A 13,099-nucleotide genomic window follows, 5' to 3' on the forward strand; every position below is an offset into this window, starting at 1 on the left:
TCTCAGCAGGACCCCCCCACCCACCCAGAGCATTTGAGTTTGTGCTCTTTAGACTGTCTGCCTAGAAAGGGACACAAAGGATGCCTGTGTTGATAACTAATCAGAGCAAACCAGGGATCTCTCCATGTACAGCCTCCTGTACCCACTGCAGTTTAACCGACTCTTTCCTTGTGTGTGCTCAGAAGCCCCAATGTGTTTGGCACACAGGCCAGCATCCTGGGCTCTAACACAGTATCTGATCCTGGCTGCCCAGCCTAGCTGTCAACCCCCTATGATTTCTCCCCTAGAGAACCTTGTAGAACGGAAACCACTTGTCTGAGAGGATCCTCCAAGAGTGTCCTAATCCAGCAGTAAGCATCTCTCCCGAGGTCTGGGAGAGTCCAGAGGCAAAGGGCTCTGTGTCTTCCTGCCATTCCTCTAGGGTCACAGGGAAGGGAGAAACACCCACTGCCGGCTCTCCCTCCTAGGTCAGCCTCCCCAAGGAGCAGTCTTCCAAAGTACAAACTACGTCTCTCTTTCCACTTGAGACTTCTCTGACACTCTGTTCACACCACAAGCAGTTTGGCACATCGCCAGCAGCCTTCTAGAACATCTTTACATCTAAGCACCTTTGCATCTAGGGCCCAATATTTTCCCCAGAGACAGGCTTCACTTTTTAAGACAGTAGGGTATAGTGTGTCAGCCTTGTACTAATCAAGTGAAGATAATAGGGTTTAGAAAGCACTTGCTTTCCATTTTCTGTGATACCCAGTCTAAAATGTATAAGTACAGGTTGGAGCTGAGAGCATTGAATAGATATCCTTAAAGAGATACAGCCTGTTTAACAGCAAAATTGGGATATGAAGTTGGCACCTGACATCGTACATGTGATTCTCAGGCTCGTTCAAATGTTTGATTCCAGGACCCATCAGGTATCTGGTACAGTAGATCTGGGGTGGGTCCCCGGAACCCACATTAATTTTTTATAAGAAATTCGTACATATTTCAAGGTAAAGTGTAAGCAATGGGTGAATTTTTTCTGATCACTCAGCCCCAATAACTTCTGGCCAGCCTTATTTCTTCAGTATCTCAATCCAGTTCCCCTCTTCTGGATTCTATTGTAGAAAAACCTGGACACAATCACTGGATCCTGAATGGCCTCAATGTCTCTGAAAGACCAAGGTGAAGTGAACCGAATCATTTATGATACCATTCTCATTTCTGACTAAAATAATTGAAAGAATATTGGCAGTACAACCTATAAATTCTGACCAGTCATCTGAGAATGGCTGACCTGTACCCTGTTTGTGCTCAGCCACATCTTCATCCCGCCATGATTTTTTCATAGGTCACTCTGAAAGACAAAGCCTAAGTTCCTGATGAAGTCAAACTGCGTTCCCGAAAGTCTTGGGGATGCAAGCTGGCATTTTTCTCTCAAGCTCTCAAAACTCAAAATAATTTTGGGTCCTAAGCAAAAGACAAATTCATAAAAGTAGTGTGCATTTAGAGACGGGCTCTCTTCCTGTTGAAAAGCAAGTAGCATTAAAAATACTGCTCTCGGTTCTAGAGGTGTACAGGGCATATTTTATATTTGTAACTGTCCAGGAGTCTGTTTCTTTGTGTCTAGGTTAACTAATAAGTTCCAGAAGAACCAGTGAGTGGTCAGTCCTGTTTGCTTCTGTGTGTAGCACATGGTAGGCTCTTGGTTGGTCTTTCCTGAAGGAAGCATAATGTAAACTGGCATTCAATCCACTGCTGTTAACTACCAGAATGATATGGGAAATTTCTGGTGAGTGTGTAAGGAAAGGCCGGACCCAAGCAGCCTTATTGATACCTTGCGTTCACTCTTTCATATCAAGGTAGGAGGAAATGTAGACTCCTGCAGTGAAAGCCGGAAACTCGGCTGGAATGCTGGGAAGTGATTGTGGGCCATTCCCTGCCCCTCCACAGACATACTTTGATTCTCTGTGTCCCTGAGACAGGTGACAGTTCTCCAGGAAATGATTCCATTACACTATTGTCATCTCCCTGCGACAAAGGACACCATTGACTAGACATACCCAGCTTCAGGGAGCCAGGCTTTTTAGCCGAGACATACGCTCGCTGGTTGCTCATTTGATATTGACAGTGACCCAACTGCAAATATATAATCTTGCTTATTAAGATAAATTGCCTGCAGAAGAGATTTACCTATTAAGATAAATCTTCCCTGAAGTCCACACAGTAAAATCCCAGGGAATAATTTTGCCTCCAAGTCTGTCCCTCTTTCCACATAGCATCAAGTAAGGAAAAAACAATGTTTTCCCTTTAATTCTCAGAGCAAAGTGATCGGTCACAGGAATATCATACATTAGGAGTTGTGCTTTAGGGAGGGGAAGCCAGGGTTCGTTTTATATAAGGAGTGGTGTTGAGAATACGAGAAACATTAGATCTGTGGCTTGCTTGTCAGAAATCTTTAAACCCCTAAACGGGTTTTGATTGATACGTTCAGTGTACCAATGGGAAAATTCCCTCCTACTAGGCAGAGAATGTGAAAGTAATTTTTAACATATATTCAGGCCAAAGAGAATCAGCTTGGTAATCCACCACCCTGATCCCAAATTCAATAATAGGTCCAAATATAAACGTTTTTTATATCATGCTCTACTTTAGTTTGGCTAATCGAGAGTTGATGGATTTTTTTTAATGCTACTGAAAGGGCACCATTGAATAGTCTCATGCGCAAAGGGATTGAAGCATTGGACAAAAGAGTTATAAATCTCACTGACTGCTTCTTGTGTGGGCTCTTAATTCCTGTTTGGGGAGCGAGGTTTCAGTCCGCTGCCGACTTCCCGGTTGAGAATTGTCTTTGAAGCTGTCTTATCAATGAGTTGTCTCCCTGTTGCTGGCTTCCATTCCCAGCAGCTTTTGACTTAACTGATAAGTCTCATAGCTAGGAACTCTTCGGCCATTCGCCCTACATTGCTGGTGTCCCTCACCCTTACATTAAGGAGGGCAGCACAGGCTGGAAGTTTGAATTCTCTTGGGTGGTCCCCAAGGATTGTCTGGAGCGCGGCTGCAGAGGTCAGCCCCCTTGATTGCAGAAAGGCGTTCATTCTCGGGTCCTTTCTCTCTCAGGTCCAAGAGCTAAGGCTGAAGGAGACCTCAGTTAAGTTTCTCCTTTCTTTCTTTCTTTCTTTCTTTCTTTCTTTCTTTCTTTCTTTCTTTCTTTCTTTCTTTCTTTCTTTCTTTCTTTCTTCTTTCTTCCTTCCTTCCTTTCTTTCTCTCTCTCTCTTTCTCTTCCTTCCTTCCTTCCTTCCTTCCTTTCTTCTTTCCTCCTCCTCCTCTTCCTTTTCTTTCTTTCTTTCTTTTCTTTTTCTTTCTTTCTTTCTTTCTTTCTTTCTTTCTTTCTTTCTTTCTTTTTCTTTCTTTCTTTCTCCGTGCCCATCCCCTGCTGTATTACTGCTCTCTGGACTGAAGTCCTGAGGACTTTGTTAATCCACTGTTTAACCCTGGAGTCCTGGCTTCTCAGCCAATTCAGCCTTTTTCTCTTTCTTTGTCTCTTTCTTCCTTTTTTCTTGTATTGAAAATAGAATTTTTTTTCATACGATATATCCTGATTATGGTTTCCCCTCCCCCTGCTCCTCCCAGAACCTCCCCACTTCCCCTCCCATCTGGATCCACACTCTTTCTGTCTCTCCTTAGAAAACAAACAGGCATCTAAGGAATGATAATAAAATAAATAAGATAAAACAAAAACAAATCAGAACAGGAAAAAAGGAAACAAACAGAAGAAAAAGATCTGAAGAAAAGCACAAGAAACACACATGTACACACACACACACACACACACACACACACACACACACACACAGAGGAATCTCATAAAAACATAAAGCCAGACGCCATAATATATATGCAAAGACCTGTAAGATTTAAAAAAAAAAAAAAAATACCCTGACTCAGCATTGAGACAGAGAATCTCCAAGGATGATGCTGTTGAGTTTGTTTTGTGTTGGCCGCCCACTCCTGAGCATGCAATCCACCCTTAAGAGCGATTTGTTTCCCGGTGAGGCTCCCTTGGAGGAGACTTTATTTGCAAGTGGTGATCAGTTGGAGAGAGCATCTGGGTTGGGGGTGGGGGGACATCCCTTGTCTACTTCTCCTTTCAGCTCCAGACCTTGGCTGATGCAGACCCGTGGAGGCCCAGTGCATGCTGCCACAGTCTCTCTGAGTTTATATATGTGTCAGTCATGCTCTGTTTAGAAGGCCTTGTATCCTTGGAGTCCTCCATCTCCTCTGGCTCAAGCACTCTTTCCACCTCCTGTTTGGCTAAGTCTCCTGAGTCCTGGGAGTGGGGAGGAGGGATTTAATGGAGACATCCCACTTAGGGCTGAGTATTCCAAGGTCTGTCCCTCTGTGTTTTCTTGTTGTGTGTCTCTGTATGTCTTCCCATCTGCTGCAGGAGGAAACTTCTCTGATGATGGCTGAGCAGGGCACTCATCTGCTTCTCTAGAGGGTTTCAACCCCTTTCTTGAACCAATCTCTATTGTTTCAACCAGAATGAAATGATCTGGAATCAAATATGAAGAGTCCTTTGTAGAGTCTGGACAAGGGAAGCGTTCATCTCCTCCTCAGACTTTTATGGAAGGAATACTAATAACACAAGTGTGTTTTATTCTGTGTCCAGTTTTAAGTGCGTGTCCTGCAGGTGATGACTGGGGACATTTTTAGCTACATAAATCCAAACCTAAATGAGGAAGAAACTCAGGAAGTAAAAGCACCATTTGCAGAGTGTCCTCTGTGCTCCAGGTGCACAAAGTGCTGTCCATGTGTCCCCGTTCTGTTCCCCCAGTTGAGGAAGCTGGTAAACCCGTGACCCCATTTGAAAGATGAGGGAACTAAATCAGAGCACTGAAGCAGCTTGAATGATCATACAACTTAGAAGTCACGCCGTGCACTTCAGAAACAAGCACTCACAATGTTTCTGGAAGTTTCCACCCATCTTACAAGTTTATAATCTTATAAGTCTTGAAACCTCGATGCCTATCTCCCATCCTCCACCCCCATCCCTACGTATAAACTGCCGTTTAATACAGACAAGTTGGAATGAATGTACCCAAGACAAGTGTACCCACCATAGTGTTTTCAACTGAGTCCTGCAGGTGAAAGGGGTGGAAGGAAGGACTGTTACTCACCGTTGCCCTGAGAACAAAGCATGCCTGACATTGCGGGGAGAGCCCCAGAAGCATTTCAAAGGCTCCTCTGGAACTAGACAACCTTTCAATCCATTTGTCAAAGTGTCCACGGTTCCTGCTTCAAGGTAGATGAAGCAATAATAAATTTGCCAAGAAAGTTAATCTGTGTCCAAAGCATTTTAGTAAATTAAAAAGGTTGTGGGAGGGCTGGCTGGAAGTGGGATAGATCCGTTCTTGCCAACTCCTATTTCACTTACTGTCTCCTTAATAAGTCCTCTTTGGTCCTGTGTTTTGGAATGGAATAATTAGTCGGTTAATCATTTTCCGGAAGCTGGGAAATGCACGTTAGCTAATGCAGTTCTCCTTAGCTTTCAGAGGCCTAATTATTTAAAAAGGCATCCTGATCCATAGCCCACTTCCCAACCAAGAAAGCCTTCCCGACCTACCATCTTTCTTCCTGGCACCCTAAAAGGCTCACCCCACTTCACACAGCCCAACCTTTTCTTAACCTGTGCCTTCCTTTTGTTTAAGGTGGGGAAATGCCATTCTGGTCACTTCTGCGTGTTTCTTCCTCTTAGACACTGAAACCCGAACAAGCAATTGACCAGAACTAGGCTCTTAGGCATCATGAATAGATTTTGTTATTTTTATTTAATTGTCAGCCAAAATGGTTGCTCTTGTCTCTCCCAAGGATCGGACTTAACAATAGCTCTGTGCTCAGACATCATGCCGAGATAAACACACTATTAGGAAACCTCACAAAGGCCCTGTGATAATTGTGAAGGGATGGTTACCGAAAATGAAGCGCCCGGTCCTGAGCCCTCCTCCACACCCCATCAGTAACACCATTAAATCTGTCAGTTTGTCAGCCCACTGGAGGTATTTATGAAATCAATAGACAATCCTGCAGATGCATGGCTGCGGCATTGTTAGCCATAGAAGAGAGGCTCAATAGAAAATAAAATTAATAAAATTTACAAGCAGATTGTCACGGGGAGCGGATAAATTCCCTACCATCCACTGTTTCACTTAACTAGGACAGGGCAAATACAGTGACAGGCAGACGGGAAAGAAAGCTGTGCCCTTTACTGGGTTCTTTAAAGTTGAAACAAAGCTGGGTCCATTTACAGGAAGGATGCGGTGACCAGAAAAACCAAAGCAGCTGTTTCACCCAAATTCAGGGTTTTGTCCGAGGGCTGCCTATGAGAATTATCTCCCCTCGGGACACCACCTCTTTCTGTTTAAGTAACACGCTCCTCTCTTCATTGCCCCACACTGTCAGGCCAAACTTCTACACAACTACCAGGCTTCCCCGGTACGTTTCGGAGTATGTGGTGTCCAAAATGGGTTAATGCCCTTTCTGGAAATAGGTGCCACCCCTCCTAGTTCCCAGCAATGGTTAAAGCTGTCGGTTCTAAACCTTCTTCCTATTCAATTTCTTCCCCCTTTCCCCTGATTTTTCTCATCAGCCATTTACCAGACATGTGGCCAGACCCCATCTCCCTAGCAGCCAGAGATAACAGCAGAGGCTGAGAGGGTATTGGACAGAGGCTGGTGGTCTGGAGACCGACAGGCCTTGACAGGAAAGAGTGGGCCCATTGTGGCTGCGGGAGCCTCCAGTGCCGCCCAGATGCCTGGTGGAAATTGCATTAGTCGGATGACAGGACCTGAGCCCCCTCTGTGGAGGCTGATGGAGAACAGCCGAGTGGCCTGGGTGACACTGCCTGACCTCTGCCTGTCATCGTGGGCTTTTGTTCAGCACTCCGACTCCAGGCTGGAGCCCTGCTCATTGAATCAGGCCTGGCTGGGGGAGTCTGCATCAGAGCTTCTTATGCACCAGAATTTACTTACGTCGGTTGTCGAAAGGGGAAACTGAATTTGAGATGGGGGATCCACTCTGCTAGGCAGCCCCCAAGGTGTCTAGGACTCATAGGTACACCTTATCCCAACAGTAAGCCTTGGTGGAGCCTGAGAGTAGCCCAAGGCTAGCCCAACTGTCCTGAAGTTCAGCCAGCTGCTCAGAGTGTGTGTCACTTATCAGCAGGTGTCAGAAGAAGAAAGACAGATGATGTCTCTCTTCTGCTTTCTGATTTGCCCTCCTCCTGTTTTGCAAACTGTCCCTGTAGACTGCCCGAGTTTTGGTAGAATGTGGCCGTCTGGCCTCTTCTTCCATGTATGTATGAAATAGCTTTTGAGGAGGTGTCTCAAAAATCAGCACATGAGCATCCATCACCAATCTATCTGTGAGCGAACTGGACAAGGATGAGTTTCTCCTGCGGCCAGCAAGCTCTCCCAGGAGGACCTGGTGCCATGGAAATTCCTAAGACGTGCCCCCAAGGGTATGAACAGAGAAATGTGTTCTAGTGTTTCCTTTTTTAAAAAATTCTTTTCACACTTTGTATGTATGTGTGCATATGCACATGTGTGCACATGTCTTGGCACACCTGTGAAGGTCAGAGGACAACTTGTAGGAATCAGTTCACTTCTTCTACCATGTGGGTTCCAGAGATGAAATCCGGGTTGTCCGGCATGGTAACAAGTTCCTTACCTGCTGGGCGGGCCATCTTGCCCATCTAATCCTGATGTTTCTTTACATGACGGAAGTTGAGCCAACACCCGCTTTACAATCACAGTGATACAATGAACGGTATATACAATCAGATGCTGTGCTGCCATTAAAAATATCGGCATTGATGTGCTTGGTGAAGACACAGACAGATGTTCTTAAGATAGCGTGTGAAAAGCGGTTTAGGACAGGCCATACATGAGGAGGTCATGCCAGTGAAATTTTTATGCTCTGTGTCTAGTTGTTAGCAGTGGTTATGTCTATGGTTGGCTTTTTCCCTTCATTATTTGAGGGGTTTTCTTTTCAAAATCCCAGACATGTATATCTGTGTCTGTGAGTATGTGCATATAGACACCTTTCATGTCTGGAAAAAAAACAAAACCGCAGTCAGGCAGGCCCATCTTCACACGGGCGTCCCCTTCCCCCGACCTCTTTGAAGATGCTCCTGTAGCAGGTGGCTGAATGGGAATAGCCTTGCTGCTTGCAGTGTTTGGCAGGGCTCCCTCGGACGCCTGGGGCTCCGATGGGTCTTTATGGATTGATTACTCACTGAGATCCAAGCAGGCTTGAGGTCTGAATGAAAACAAACGCACGTGGTTGGTCTAGCAAAAACAGAGATGAAACCAGAGAACAAAACAAACCCAAAAGGCCTGCATGATTTTTGGGAAGGAAATCGAGGTGCTAGGGGATTCTTAAATCCTTCGATAGGATTTGGGTTGGAGCCAGCCACACACCACATTCTTCGCTGTCTACTTCGAAGCAGCCGGTGTGTTGGTTGGCATCCCTCAGTGCAGAATGAGGGGTGAGACCCATGTTTTGGATGGGATGTGTGGAAATGCATGAGAGTCCCTCTGTCCCTATCAGAAAACCCAATGACCAGGCTCAGTTCCAATCCCAAATGGCAAGAGCAGAGAATTTGAGCATCAAAGGACGGCCTGAGAAATGGGAGAGTGAGTGGTGTTGACCTTGAGTTAGGGAGGGATGTCTTGAGGGAAGGGGAGTAAGGGTCTTCTCTGGGAGGTGCCAGAACTGAATGGGGTGCAGTGTGTGTAACAAATAACCTGGAGTCTTGGCTCGTGGCCTGGAGGTGTGAGACCACCCATAGTGCCTGCCCTGAGGCAAACCCATCCCCTCCTAGTAACTATTTCTGCAAAAGTCCTCACTTGCAGAACAATGTATAGGCTTGTAACAGCCAGGGGCCTGAGACTAAACAGCCCTCAAACACTTCTGGTGGGCAGCCCGGGCAGCCTCCAAGGGTTTTGTTATCATAATGAGATGCGGAGAATGTGGTCTCCGTCCTTAACTGGTTTGCCTCTTCTCTTCTTGTTTAGAGATCTGAGCGAGAACCAGATCCAGGGTGTTCCGAGGAAGGCGTTCCGCGGCATCGCAGACGTGAAGAATCTGTAAGTGCTGTGTTTGTTGCTTTGGAGCAGATAGAGCTCCCTTGGGCTCTCTGGAGGAAGGGGAGGGCACTTTAGGTGGCTTGAGAGGTGGAGAGCTTCACAGAGCCCTGTTCTTCCTGGGTCAGAGCCTGGCTGCACCAAAGCTGCATGGCTGTGGTGCCAGCTAGCTTCTCCCACGGTCTTTGGTAGTCTGGTACAAGGGTTGTATGCAATTAGGAAAATGGAAGGGACAGAGGGAGGGGAGGAAGGAGAAGTCGCATTTCTAGTAGTCAGTCAATTCAAGCACTAATGATGACGGGGATGGAAGTGATGCTGGTGGCGACAGACAGTGATGATGACGACGATGGTGATAACGTCATTGGTGCAAACGGGCTGGACTCCAGCCCCTTATGAAACAGCATTAAAACGTGTGTCCCAGGACCTTGGGGACAACAGTCCAAGTCCATTCCCACTGCACTGGACTTTTCATCCGTTGGCTCTTCACGTTTTATTTTAAAAATCATTATTGATTGACAAGATGTCAAGAAATCATAGATAGGTCCCGGTACCAGTTCCCTAGTGGTAACATTCTACTTAACCCTAGTCCCATAGCCACACAGTGAGTTGACTTCAGTGTAGTCCATGAACCCGAGTCTTCAGACTTTAGTTTCCTTTGCACAGAGCAAGAGCAAGCATGAACAGCTCTGCACAGTTTTACCATGGACACCTCCATGCACTATCACCGCAGTCCAGAGGCAGACTTGTCCCAACACTCCGGATTTGAACTTGCCTAGTAACTGTGATTGGTTCCTTTGTGACTCCACAGTTCCCTGGCCCCTGCCTTTAGAAGGTTTGCGCTTTCTGAGTCTCTACCCGCAAAGCCATTCTGTGGGTTCAGAGCCGTTTGGGAGATGGGTACAGCGATACCGGGCTGAGCAAGCTTGCCTGCCTACCAGCCTCCTTCATTAGCTTCTATTCCGTTTAAGCGGTCTTGTAAGAGACTAAAAGGGGAGAAAAAAATCCACAACTGTCACTTTCCCCTGTGACAAATGGAGATTTTTAGTTTGTGAACATAGCCAGGGAGCTAGTGATGGCTTCCAGATGCAGGCCATCTGCCTCCCCCACCTCCCACCCTGGGGGCTGGGGCCTTGTGAATCCTTTGGTGTCTGACATGCAGAGCACACAGAGGGCATGGACATCTTTGAAAGGTGAGGCACTAGGAGGTAGAGATGACTTTGCCAAGGCCTCTGGGACAAGGAGGCTGCCTGCTCCTTCCTCTGGGGACAGGAAAGAGTTTGTGGCAGAGGTGCGGCCGGAGCACACGAGTGCTCTGTTCTGTAGACAGAGCTCCTGGGCTGGAGATGTCAGTAAGTAGCGGAGTACAAGAACAAAACCCTGGTGCTCACCCAGGGGTGCCACCTTCGCCAGCTTTTCCAGTATTTTGTTTCTTGGATTCTAAAAACTTAGGACTGCCGTGAACTCCGACCAACCCATCGTCTTAATTAATATCCCAGAATGTCAGGACAAGTGAAAAACAGAGGTCCAGAGAGAGAGACTGACTAACCCGATGTCCATCAGCTTCCCAATGACTGAGCCCCACGTTAACATTTTTTTTTCCATATGCAGAATGGTCTGTGTGGTCCCGTGCTGGTAATTTTACATGGATCAGTTAACAGACATACTGTAGTCATGTATAAACAGAGATGTGTAATTGTCAGCTGCATTTATCGTTCTCAGGAAAGTAATTCGGTCCCACAGTGGTTCCTAGTAGAGGAGCTTGGGGAACTTTAGCTTTCCCTTGGAATATCTGTAACCATACAAAGGCCTCAGGAGTCAAAGCTTCAGAATTCCGCAGTCAGTCCAGTGAATGCTGCCAGGCCTGTCTCCGAGACGGAGCATATGCAAATACAGAACCAGCGTCCCTTTATCTGAAAGGCTTGGGGCCAGAAGTGTTTGTTTGGAGTTTCAGATTTTGTGGGTTTTGAAATGTTTGTATAAGAGACATGGTAGAAACAGGACGCAAGTCCAAACACAGACTCTCGTCTGGGTTTCATATACACCCCACATGGACTGCCTGAAGGTCATTTACGTACAGTAGGTAGGGTTTTTTGTTTTGTTTTGAATTTTATGCATAAAACCATTTTCTGGTATATAATTTTCATCTGCAATGTGCTGGAGACACGCAGAAAGGTTCAGATTAGGGATGCTCTACCTGGCTATAAGACTCAGGACCTGAACACAGGACTTTTCCTCTCTTTGGGTTTCAGTCTTTTACCTCCCTGTGGTCCTGGCAGGGAAACAGACTCGTCGCCTAAAGGAAGAGTTTTTAAAAAGAAAGAAAAGAAAACTACCGGAGGATGGAGTCCTTCACTCTCCTGTTCAGTTAACAATGTACACATGGAGCAAAACCTGGAAGGGCCCAGAAATGTAATTCCTGTTCTCTCATGGCTTACCACGTGACCAGGGACAAGAAAGATGTGTCCTGAAGAGGATGCTCAGTAAAATGCTGATAACATGAAAACTTGCACATGAGTGGCTGAGCAGCGTGAGGGGCTGTGGGAGGAAGAAAATAGTCTTAGGCAACAGCAGCCTAGAGGTTAAGAGCATGGCTTGGTTGTCTGATAGAATTATGTATGAATTCCATCTGTTTTGGTACCGGGTCTGTGACCTTTGGTAAATGCCCTGACACCTCTGAGCGTGAGTTTCTACCACGGTAACATGAGGCTAATAATTGGTCTTACCTCCTAGGGGTTTTGTGAAGGTTAATAAAATAATGCATATGAATAACTCTGTGCAGTGCTTGACACATGATGGCGTTTCCAGCCTTCTACCTGCTGTGGCTGCTACATTCCTTTGTGGTTGTCATAGTGGCGCAGGCTGTATTTGTCTGGGCCTAAGCGATGCTCAGACTTCACAGAGTAAACTAGGCAGGCAGGGCAAACGAAGTATAGGGCGACACTGGAGAAGGGGATGTGTCCAGGGCAGATACGGAGACACCTCAAGAGGCTTTTATCCTGAATGGCTATGGATGGGAAAGCATGCAAGAAGGAATTCTGAGGGTAAGAGATGAAGTTCTCTCCAGTCCAAGATTAAAGATTAAGATTAGGGCTGGAGCTCGGGAGGGAAGGAAAGAGATGAGAAACTAAAAGGAGAACCAGGAGGGACCACACCAGTAGAACTTGGTGTTTGGTGAGTCCTTAGGGGCTGGGGAAAGAGTGTGAATTGAGGAAATCCAGGCTCAGACGCTACAGTAATAGCCAGTTCTCATAATCATTTACCCATGCGTATATCAAGATAAAATGTGAAAAAAAAAAAGATAAAATATGAGCTCCTGATAAATGCCATTTTGGGGCAAGCAGCAGAGAGTCATGTGTGTGGATCTGTGAGCTCTGCCTTCTCAGAGCTTGTTTCATAGAGACCGGAAACTCAGGAGGCAGAGCCAGGCTTGGAGGATCAGGACTTGGCTAGTCACCGTGTTGAGTGTGCAGGGATGTCCTGTCTTCCTCCATGGACAGTGTGAACAGAACACTAGTGTGCTAGAAAATGGAGGTGTCTGCCATCCTGTCTCATTCTTTCTGATTGAGGGAATTTGGCAAAGCCACACTGCCTCCCTGGACTTCCTTGATTTTAATATGAGGGAGGTAGATCAAAGGATCCTGTAATCCCAAGAGAAAATACCAGGTGGGTAATTGGAGGTGCAGGACTGGAGCTGACTGCAGATTCATGGAGCGTTGGCATCTGGGCAGAGGTAATAGTGAAGTGGAGCACTGAAATATGCATCTTGGGGCTGAGGGTGTACCTCAGTGGTAGAGTGCATGTGCCAGGCCACCGTTCTCTTCCCATCACCACTCTGAGGAGGGGAAGGGAAGGGAGCATCAGCCCATGGGCAACAGGAGGCACTTTTGAAAAGCGAAGTTTCCAGAAGACCCATGAAAGAAGCACACTTCTCCTACCCCTGGATCATCCACATGGAGCTTGTTGGCCTTATGAATCAT

General features: G+C 46.4%; 1 protein-coding gene across 1 annotated transcript in view; it reads left to right on the top strand.

The window, feature by feature from the left end:
• Positions 1 to 13,099, top strand: part of Slit3 (slit guidance ligand 3) — a 603,162-nt gene that overhangs the window by 389,235 nt on the left and 200,828 nt on the right. Inside the window, exon 5 of the mRNA XM_028858254.2 lies at positions 9,054 to 9,125. Within this exon, the coding sequence (XP_028714087.1) occupies positions 9,054 to 9,125 (72 nt within the window). The remainder of the gene's footprint in view (positions 1 to 9,053; positions 9,126 to 13,099) is intronic.

This window comes from Peromyscus leucopus, chromosome 8b (genome assembly GCF_004664715.2).
Source record: "Peromyscus leucopus breed LL Stock chromosome 8b, UCI_PerLeu_2.1, whole genome shotgun sequence".
NCBI lineage: Eukaryota > Metazoa > Chordata > Mammalia > Rodentia > Cricetidae > Peromyscus > Peromyscus leucopus.